At 45.8% G+C, this 11,103-nt stretch overlaps 1 protein-coding gene across 1 annotated transcript; it reads left to right on the forward strand.

Annotated features, from left to right (window-relative positions):
* Window positions 1-488: 488 nt before the first annotated feature.
* Window positions 489-10,469, forward strand: Awat2 (acyl-CoA wax alcohol acyltransferase 2). The gene is made up of 7 exons (XM_027935896.2): window positions 489-573; window positions 7,892-8,002; window positions 8,353-8,423; window positions 8,662-8,866; window positions 9,083-9,257; window positions 9,894-10,093; window positions 10,315-10,469. Exons 1-7 carry the CDS (start codon window positions 489-491, stop codon window positions 10,467-10,469), a joined length of 1,002 nt encoding a protein of 333 aa, XP_027791697.1.
* Window positions 10,470-11,103: the final 634 nt, after the last annotated feature.

Raw genomic sequence — 11,103 nt, forward strand, 5'->3', positions numbered from 1 at the left:
TTTCGGGGTCTGACCTGTGACCTTCTCTCTTTAGCCCTCCAGGTACATTCTGAGTGACCACAGATACTTTGGCCTCAGAAACAGAGATGTAAATCCTGTGTCCCATCTGAGCCCTGGGTTCCTTCCAGCCCACCCTACCATTTCAGGATGGCCCTGAAAACTTTTCAACAGCCTCACCTCCACCTACTCACTTCCCATACCAGGACTTCATCCATGCTTCACTATCCAGGTGAGCAAAGAGATGTCACAACCTCAGTTTAGGCCAAGTTCAAGTGGGTAAAAGTGCAGGTGGGTGGGCAGATGGAAGGCACTGACAAGCAGAGGCAGATGTAGTCCTGCAATCTTGTGGAGGGAGAGGTGTGGCAGGGGGCAGAGACTAGGCAGCACTAGAGAAGAAAGCATGAAGAGAGGAAACATCGCTGGCCCCTGAGCAGTGAGGGCTGGTGACAGTCTAACACTTACCTGGAGCCACTGGGATCCTGGGCATAATGCTCTTGCCCTCCAAGAAGGACCTCAAGACCGCCATGGAGGTCTTTGCTATCTTCCAGTGGGCCCTCAGTGCCTTCCTTATAGGTGAGTCTTCAGGCTTCTGGAGGGTGACCAACCATCCTGGCTTACCTAGGAAGGAAGGATTTGGGGTTGTTAGGATGTTTAATGCCCAAATTGAGGTTGTCAAACACGGACAGTTGGTCACCATGGTCTGTGTCCTGACCCACCTGGGCTGGGGGGCATGGCATTTGTGAAACCTGTGGGTATGTGTGAGTACCTACACATATGTGCCTGGGCAGGAAGGAATGCTTGCCTGTGTACGTGTGTATGTGTACCTTTCTGCAGGTGTGTGTGGCAGGCCCTCCTGGGTCTACACTGTGGTGTGGAGGGCATGTTATAGATGATGGGGAGCAGTTCCACTGAGGTTGGCTAAGGAGGAGAGCTTGACTGTAATCTCAGGAAGTTGAGCAAACCCTATGTGAGTGGGAGTGGACCTGATAGTATGACAGGTTTTCAGGACCTCCTTGTCAGTGTCAGCTGTCATTCTGTGTGTAGCTATTACTATAAATTTTTGTGCAAAAAATAGCTTCTACTTCATAAGATTGGCAGAGGCTAACATGAAATGATGGATGTGAAAATGCCTGGTACAAAGGAAGTACCTAATACATATGCATTCCCTTCTCTGGTTCTTCCATATAAGCTATTCATGCTAAAAACCACACACACATAATGAGAGTTGGCACTCAGAGGGAGGCTCTGGAAACCTGTCATCCAGAGGAACACATCCATTTATCCATCCATTTTTTCCCAACACCTGTGCCACAAACATTCTGCGAGGTTGATTGATATGCTGGCCATTGTGTTCTAGATGTTGAAATAAACCATCACTGTGGGAGGGAGGCCTGGAAAACAAAACCAAAATCTTGCCTATCCAATGGTTCATGTGAGTAGTGGCTGGAGTCAAGGGCATGGATTAAGTGATCCTGTAAGCTATCTGGGGAATGTACATAGGCCCTGAGAACTTGGGAGTTGGCACAGGGACCTGCCAACAAATGGGACATTTCTTACTGCAACTGATTTCCAGGCTAAGAGCCAGGGAGCAGGGGGCTCAGAGGCCTGCCTTGGGTGCCTACCAGGACTCCCTAAGACTGAAAAGAGCAGTGTTAATTAACCTAGGAATGATGGCAGTTAGAGCTGGAAGAGACCAGAGAAGGGAATGCATATGTATTAGGTCCTTACTTTGTACCAGGTAATTTCACATCTGTTATTTCATGCCAGCCTCTGCCAATCTTGTGAAGTAGAAGCTCTTCTTATACATAATAATTCATACTAATAGCTGCACACATGGAATGATAGCTGACACTTACATAAGACTAGCTAACATTTATGGCCCCATTATTTCATGCCAGGCTCTGTTCTAAGCACTTTGTGTGGCTAATTAATCACCATTGTCCAACTGAGAAAGCTGTAGTTTGTGCGTTCAGTCCAAGATTACATGGCTGGCAGGGGTGGAGGTGGGCTGGGAGTTGAGTTCCTGAGAACCTAAGTTCCTTTCTTAGTCCATTGCATCTGCTTACTCACTGCTGATTGGAAGTTTGGGGTGGAACCCAGAGTACACAAATGCAGAGGAGGAGACAGGAAGCCAGGCCTTCTGCATATGTAAGAGTTCCTTACTGGAAAGAGGAAAGGCCAGCTCAGAATGGCCTCCTGCTGAAGACAAGGTCCCAGCTGGGCCTGTGCACTCTCCCCACTATGTGGCCTGGGCAAACACTGTCTTCAGTAAGGGTTGAGTTCCCCATCTGGGCTGAATGGGCAACCATCCTCACTGCCAATTCTCTGGCTGCTGGGGCTCAAAAACATCTGAAGTGAAAGTGCCAGGAAAAGTACTGAGGAAGAGCAGTTTCCCTTCAGGGCTAGGTCGTCTTCACTTGGTTAAAAAGGATCTTTGGATTTGGCTCCAGGAGTCCCAGAAACTTCAATCAGTAGCTTTGTGGCACCTGCCACCAGTTCTTCCCTGTGATGCTGTTTTGATGCAGAAGCTTTGGGACATTGGGTTCTGTTCTAGGAATCGCATATCTCTTATCTGAAATGCTCAGGACCAGAAGTGTTTGAGAGTCTGGATTTTCTTGTTTTGGAATATGTGCATACACATAATGAGATATATTGGGGATGGGGCTCAAGTCTAAACAAGAAATTGATTTATGTTTCATCTACAGTGATCTATGTTTCATCATTTGGTAGTAATTTTATACGATATTTTCCGAGCATCCAAATTTTACAACTGTCACATGAGATTAGGTGTGGAATTTTCTACTTGTGATGTCATGGTCATTCTCAACTAGTTTAGGATTTTGGCCAGGTGTACTGGTGCACACCTGTCATTCTAGCTATTGGGGAGGAGAATTTTAAGTATATATATTAATATATTAATCTGGATAGTCTAGGAATGCTGTAGTAACAAATTAACCCTGAAATCTCAGTGGCTTACATCAGAAAATGTTTATTTCTTTTTCATGCTAAATGTCCAAAACAGTTGGGTGGGAGTCTCTGCCCACTGTGGACACTAATGTTCAGAAAACAGAGGCAGCTCCAAATGGGGATGCTACAAAACGTGGCTTCAGGGATTACCACAGCATAAGAAGGAAAGCGAGCGCAGAACTCATGTGAACTTCTTACTCTCTCCAACCAGAAGTGATAGGTAAACAACAATGAGCCATAGCCTTAGCCTTATTTTGAACTTCTTTAATTATGAATGAGGTTGAGCATCTTTGTGTATGTTTACAAGTGATTTCTATTTTTCTCTTAACTTCCCATTCATGACCTTTGTCTGTTTTTCCATTGAACTCAAGTCAACTCTTGAAAGGCAAAGAAGGGACAGATGTTGGGGATGGAGAGTGGGCAACATGTGAAGATGCCAGGACGAAGGGCAGATCCAGTGCATCCAAGGGGCTGCCAGTGTTTAAGTGGAGTGGGAATAAGAGGCACAGAATTGGTGCTTTGTACATATTGAATGAATGAATGAATGAGAGAGGAGTAAAGAGAAGACTGGAGAAGCAGACAGGGAAAAGATTGTGTAGGGCATTGAAAACCATGGAAAGAACAGTGTTTGGTGACACATGTAATAATTCCAGTGACTGGGGAGGCTGAGGCAGGAGGATCTCAAGTTTAAGGCCAGCTTTGGAAACTTAGGAGACCCTGTCTCAAAACACACATACACACACACACAGAGAGAGAGAGAGAGAGAGAGAGAGAGAGAGAGAGGGGAATTTGGACTTTTTCCTGAGTGCCATATGGAGCCAGGCTGGGGTTTGGCACAGGATGATGGCATCAGATTTGTTGTTTGGAGAGAACATTATAGTTCTGCATAGTAAATTGTAAACTGATCACAGAAAAGCAGGAGTGGAGGCAATGATGCCAGGTAGGAAGGAGACTTTTGAGACATCGTGATGATTTGGACCAGGCTAGTGATGGGCATGAAGAGGAAAGGAGAGATTCAAGAAACTGGAGTAGAATTGACCTGACTTGATGATCAGAAGATGTCAGTGAGATAAAGAGAGAAAGCAAGACTGAGGGGTTGGGTCCCAAGGTGAGCTGGCAGAGGGGTGAATGGAGCAGAGAAGGGTTAAGGAGGAGAGTGGCTGAAGGGCAGATGAGGATAGGGAAAAAACTCTCCCAGGGGACTCTTAGAGTTAGGCTCTGGGGTGCACAGAGTGGTAGCATGGGGCAGGCAGAATGGAGCAGAGAAGGGTTAAGGAGGAGAGTGGCTGAAGGGCAGATGAGGATAGGGAAAAAACTCTCCCAGGGGACTCTTAGAGTTAGGCTCTGGGGTGCACAGAGTGGTAGCATGGGGCAGGCAGAAGAGCTCTAGGTCCTGGCAGCAGAAGATGTGGGTTCCAGGGTTGGCTCCTCCCATACCAGCTCACATGGGACAAGTGAGGCAAATGCGCCTTTGAAACCCTCCTAGTTCTTCACTTGATGAGTGGAGTTATATCCATTTGGAACCTAAAGGCCTTGAAAAGAAGACCCTTTTAATAAGTGTGAGGAAGACAGGATAGATATTGGTATTTTAATTCCCATTTTGCAGATAAGGTTCAGCTTTGTCTTTGATCACATACATGGTAAGTGCAGATCCAGGATTCATCCCAGTGTAGAGTGCTCTGACCTAGGCCATGTTCCTGTCTGCAACACTGCCTGGGTTTGAGCAAAGCCTAAGGGAAATTAGGAAGTGTCCTCTGTACTATATCCATGCCTCTCTTTAATTCTTGAAGTCAATAGTTTTATGTGGCTTGTATCACAATTGCTAGCCACAACTGCTGGCCTTTGCTCTATCCTTAGTCTTAGTTCTGTTCCCCAGAGGCAGACACCTTATTTTTAAATTTTTTTTTTTTTAGTTGTTGATAGACCTTTATTTATTTATTTATTTATTTATTTTCATGTGGTGTTGACAATCGAACCCAGGGCCTCACATGTGCTAGGCAAGTGCTCTACCACTGAGCCACAACCACAGCCCTGAGGCAGTCACTTTCAATTTTGTTAGCTTTTTTTTAATTTACCTCCATATTTCTGAATTTTACTATTTGGAATTCCTAAATATTACTATTCTCTTTCTTTCTTTCCTTCCTTCCTCTGTCTATGTCTGTCTGTCTGTCTGTCTGTCTCTCTCTCATATTGTGATGGAACCCAGGGCCTTGCATATGCTGGGAAATGCTCTACCACTGAACTAAAGCCCCAGCCCTAAATATTACTATTTTCTGATATAACTATTTTAGACACTATCTATGACTTTCTAATATTGAAGATGACTTTCTAATATTTCTATATACCTAAGATTGACTTCTTAATATTGACTTCCTAATAGTGAAGATGAGAATTTGGCTCTATACAACATTGCTAGAATTTCTTCTTTCCCCTCCCTCCCCAAATTGTTATAGCACAGATATTGATTAAATGCCTGGTCATACCTAGGAAATCTTAGTCACAATCAAACTCTTTAGTGTACCAAGATTATGTTTCTGCTCTTGTGTGACTTCTTGTTTTCCCTGGAGTTCGTAATTGACTCATTTTAAATTTCTTTTGTTATCTGTTAGACATCTATTATTTATAACTAATTCATCTCCAAATTCCCCACAGACATTTCAATCTCTCAAAATATTCAAACATATTAGGAGTCTTTTTTTAATCTTTATTTTTATTTATTTATTTTTATGTAGTGCTGAGGATCATACTCAGGGCCTCACATGTGCAAGGAAAGTGCTCTAACATGAGCCACAAGTCCAGCCCCCACATCAGGAATCTTTAAGTCCCCCACCCCCACTCTTCTTATTTCTTTGAACACATCCGCTGCTGGAGCCTAGCATTTTCTTGTTACCATCTGGCCTAATACAGGTCCTTGAGGCAACTTGGGTGCAAAATTTAAGAAGGTCCTCATTCTCAGGGATATGCAAGTGTTGGGATAGTGCTTGCACATCCCTAAGAGTGACTGTCTCCTTAAATTTTGTGTCCTGAGGACTATGCTCATTTCTTCCTAGCCCTGACCCTGCTTCATTGGATCAACATTTTCCTGGATCCTATGCCTTCCTCTTTCTGGGTTTACACCATAATTTTGGTGAAACAAATCCTCAAAGAGTTTTCTGAGAAAGGGATATGGGAGAGAAATGATCTGAAATTGTGTATATCTGAAATTGTATTCTACTTTCACATTTGATGAATAATTTGGCTATACAGAGTATCCCAGCTGTGTGTCAGGTAAGTCTAGAAGCTCCTTGAATCATTATGAGGTTATGTCCTGATAAAGCTATTGGAAGTTGAAAATATCTTAAATCAGAAATGAATTTAATACATCTAACCTACTGAACCTCATAGCACTGTAGAGTCTCAGTTGTTTATCTTTGTGATTATGTGACTGATTGGAAGCTGTGGCTTGCTGCCACTGCCCAGCATGCAAGAGAGGATCATACCACATATTGCTAGTGCAGGAAAATATCAAAATTCAAAAATTGGAGTTCAGTTTTTTTGAATGCATATCACTTTTACATCATCATAATGTTGAAACACTGTAAGTAAAACCATTATAATAAGTTTGGGACCATCTACATTTAAATCTAGAATTTCTTTGGTTCAATTTTTCAGAGAGTAATTCTCCCATCATCTAGTTGTGTAGGGGAGGAGATGAGACTTGCAGTTTTAATTCCTTGAGATAAATTCAACCACTGATTTTTAAAGCCTGTGCATCATCCCTGCCTTTTGGGACACTGGGTCCCTCCAAATTCCAAGTCTTTGCCAGATTCTTCAGTGCAAGCAGGCTTGCTTCTTGTAGGTATTCCCCTCACAGGCGCTTAGACTCCAGCTTTCTTTATTCTTTTTTAAAAACTTTTTTAGTTATATATGGACACAATACCTTTATTTTAATTATTTATTTTTATGTAGTGCTGAGGATGGAACACAGTGATTCACACATGCTAGGTAAGTGCTCCACCACTGAGCTACAGTCCCACTCCCAGTTTTCTTTATTCTTAATTACCTTCTCTTTCATCTATTTTACAACATGCAAATATTTGCAGATAGTTCTCATCCACTGTTGGGCCTCTCTTAATTATTTTTCTTCTTGTGGATCTATATTAAAAAACATTTTAGGGATAGTTTTCATGGGGCTCCAGCAAAAAGTCAAGACAAAAAGTTGTGTTCAATCTATTATGTTCAATTAGGAGTGTTTTCTGTCTTCTCTAACCTTGATTTTGACCCACTTTCCCACACAATCTTACCCACCGATGCTTTAAGCACTGAGCCCAATAATAATACCAAGTGTGGCTCCCTATGACTCATCTCCAGTAACTCTTTAGTACTCCAACATACACTATTCCTAGCTTCTTGGAGCTTAATGTGGCCTAGTACCTTCTTCTATCCCAGCTTTTGTTTTCCTTTGTTTCTTGTTTGCCATCTTGTATGCTTCCAACCTGCTGAAGTTGGGTCTTCACTTCCTTGGTGTCCCCTCCACTGAAGTCTTGCAGAGAAGATACAAAGAGAAAAACATGAGTTGGAGGAAAACTCTTCCGGGAGTCCCATCTTCTGATGGCTATAAGTGGCTACCTGCCATTGACCCCACTGCAGACAGAGCCAAGCTCAATGCTGGGGCAAGGTCCTGGGGATGGAGGGCTTACTGTGTGAAGCATAGTTGGAGAGGAGAGGAAAACTCCTTGACTTCTAGACTTGAATCAGGTTCCCAATGTCAGAGAGCAGAAGGGGACTGGGGACCTGAGCATGCAAACCATGTACTAGGGTGAGGGAGTGAGGGTTCAGTGGGCCTGGGTGAGAGTATGTGTGACTTGGTGGACAGAACTTGGGAGGGAGGGTAAGTGTGCAGGACTGTTCACAACTCATTATTTCTGGGCTGGGCTTCCTCCAGTGATCACTGTGCTCCTCATCAACCTCTACCTGGTGGTGTTCACACCATATTGGCCTGTCACTGTGCTCATTCTTACCTGGCTGGCTTTTGACTGGAAGACCCCTGAGAGAGGTAAGGGCCCTGTGCAACCGTGTTGCCATGTACCACATACAATTCCCTCTTCTCTCCTAATCCTGAGAGTCTTTGGCCAATTCCCTGGCAGCCCTTCAGCCTGTCTCTCCCTGGGCTAGAGAGGCTGAGGGAAGGGTTCCTTTTAAGGTGTCAGAAAAGGCCCCAGTTAGAACTGGAGTGGGTTAGGGAAGGGGAAGCTCATGAAACAGAAGCTCCCTGTCCTAAATTGGCCCTGATATGCTTACCCAGGTTGTCACTTTTAAGAGGCCAGCAGTAGATAAGAGTACCCTGTGGCAAGGGAAGAGGACAGTGGGGTGGACAAAGCTGTGCTACATTGCTTCTGCTTTCAGGTGGTCGCCGGTTTCCCTGTGTGAGAAAGTGGTGCCTGTGGAAACACTATTGCAATTACTTCCCCATCAAGGTGAGTAGCCCCAGAGCCCCAGTGGGACCCCAGGCCAGTGCCAATTCCAGGGTCAGCAGCTGGGTCAGTTGTGGTGGTGGGTACCATCCATATCGGGGCCTATGAGAGTGATGCCTGCTGGGGTTGTACATTGCCCAACCTACATAGCCATTCCCAGAAGCCCTTTCCTTCCAGGTCTCTGGCCAACAGGAGGCCACTGCCCTGGCTGTAGCTCTCCTGACTCCACTTTCCTCTACAGCTTTTGAAGACTCATGATATTTCCCCCAGCCACAACTACATCCTTGCCTGCCACCCTCATGGGCTCATGTCCCATGCATGTTTTGGTAACTTTGCCACCGACAATAAAAACTTCACCAAGATGTTTCCTGGCATCACCCCTTATATGCTCACCCTGGGAGCCTTTTTCTGGGTGCCTTTCCTCAGAGAATACATAATGTCTACAGGTGAGTTGGCTTCTAGGGCATAAGGTCAAAAAGAAAAAATGGGGAGGTGGGTGAGAGCAAGGCCAACTCCATGATCCTCTGATCCTGAACAGCTATACTAGGCTGGCCTAAAAGGAGGCTTCTAGCTCTTCCCCTCCCTTAAATACAGATGGAGGGGGGGATGTTTGGGGGATTGGAACATGGCCAAAGACCTCTTGACTGTTTTCTGCCTGCCAGGGGCCTGCTCTGTGAGCCAATCCTCCATGGACTTTCTACTTACCCAGAAAGGAACAGGCAACATGCTCATTGTGGTGGTTGGTGGCCTGGCTGAGTGCAGATACAGCTTGCCAGGCTCTTCCACCCTGGTCTTGAAGAACCGGTGTGGTTTTGTGCGCATGGCCCTTCGGCATGGGTAAGGACAGCTCCAGTCCAGAAGCAGGGGTGGTGGGGATCCAAAAGCCCAATGGGGAAAGAGGGAAGGGTTTTGAGGAAGTGGTATCTAAAGAGGGAGGTGGGAATATACAATTTACTGTTACTAACCAGGGCCATAATAAACATATACAATTTGTATTTGTTATTGAAACAAAAAAGCAACCTTGTGTCCAGGTTGGAGTAGAGCAACAGCCAAGTCCTGGAGGCTTTTCTGCATATGGAGAAAGGGTAGATGGCCAGCCTTCAGCCTGTTCTCCCTCACATTAGCCTCTCATCTGGGCCAGTCCCTCTTGAAAAGGGGTCAGGCTGAAACCCCAGCTCAGAGAGAGCGAGCTTATCATGTGGGGTAAAGGGAAGGAAGCTGAATGAAATGGCCCTTGGGTTTTATGGAAATTCAGACCAGGGGGTTCCCAGGAGTACCTGGGCTTGCATCCTTGAGGTTGCTGCTGCTTTGCCTCCATGGGAAGCCTGGGCTAGGCCATGGAGCCCCCACACTCAGCCTGGACCTAGGTGCAGCTGGACTGAGATCTGGGGAGGCCTGCAGACAGACTGAGGGACTGCCTTCAGCAAGGTCCCTAACTTTCTGGGCATTAAAGAAGATGCTTTTTCCTTTCAGGGTGGCTCTAATCCCTGCCTATGTCTTTGGAGAGACAGACCTCTACAATCAGCACATTTTTACTCCTGGGGGCTTGGTCAACCGCTTTCAGAAATGGTTCCAGCGTGTAGTACATATCTACCCTTGTGCTTTCTATGGGCGTGGTTTCACCAAGAATTCCTGGGGCCTTTTGCCCCATGCCCAGACTCTAACCACCGTTGGTGAGTATCCCTTTCTATTGGCAGCATCAGTCGAGGATGCAGGATCCATTCTGAGGGGAGCTTTGGCTCTGGCTGTGCTCAGAGACAGGGAGGCTGGCTAGGATGCGTGGCAAGTTGGGGGCAAGGGTGGGGAGAAGCTGGGCTTGAGGCCTAGGGCACCTATTCTGAGGAATGAGCCATACTGATACTTTTCCTGTTCCCTCTTCTGTCTCCCCTGGCAGTCGGGGAGCCTCTAGCACTGCCCAAGATTGAGAATCCGAGCAAGGACCTTGTGGCTAAATACCACACACTCTATATTGACGCCCTACGCAAACTGTTTGACCAGCATAAGACCAAGTTTGGCATCTCAGAGACTCAGGAGCTGGTGGTAGTTTGACAGACATCCCAGCAGCCTCGCAGCTTGGTTGGAAGGTGTGAAACCTGTGAAAATAGGAGGTCGAAAGTCTCCTATCGGACTCCTGCTCTCGATTTGATCAGTCCTCATGGGGGGGGGGGAGGGGTTGTCCATGGGGGTGTTCTCTGTACTGGTCCTTCCACTTCCATCTTTCTCCTTTTAGCTCTTTGATTTCCCCTGAGGGCCATGGGGAGTTAGCTCCAAGAGGCAGGGATGCCCTAGGGTAGAGGTGCCCTGAAGGTTCCCTTAGAAGGCATCAGAATTGAGGAAAACAATGGACACAATAAAAAGCCCATCTTCAGATATTACGTGAGCCCCAACTAGTCTGTTCTGAGGGCTTTGGGTTCCAGCTCAAGTCTATCCTTGAAATCTCCAATAGCCCCATCTTTTTGCATCAGCCTCTTGTAGGACCCGGTGCTTTAAGAGCCAGTGGGCTTTGAGTTTAGGCTTTACTACCTTCAAGCCATGTGACCTTGAGGACAGTCTCCTCTGAGCCTCAGTTTTATCTGTAAAATGGGACCAATAATCCCTCCCCTACCTACCTCAAAGGCCGTTGGGAAGAGCAAATGATACTGGATGTGACTAAACTTTATAAACTGGAGAGCTATACCAGATT

The sequence above is a fragment of the Marmota flaviventris genome, chromosome X, assembly GCF_047511675.1.
Source record: "Marmota flaviventris isolate mMarFla1 chromosome X, mMarFla1.hap1, whole genome shotgun sequence".
Classification (NCBI taxonomy): domain Eukaryota; kingdom Metazoa; phylum Chordata; class Mammalia; order Rodentia; family Sciuridae; genus Marmota; species Marmota flaviventris.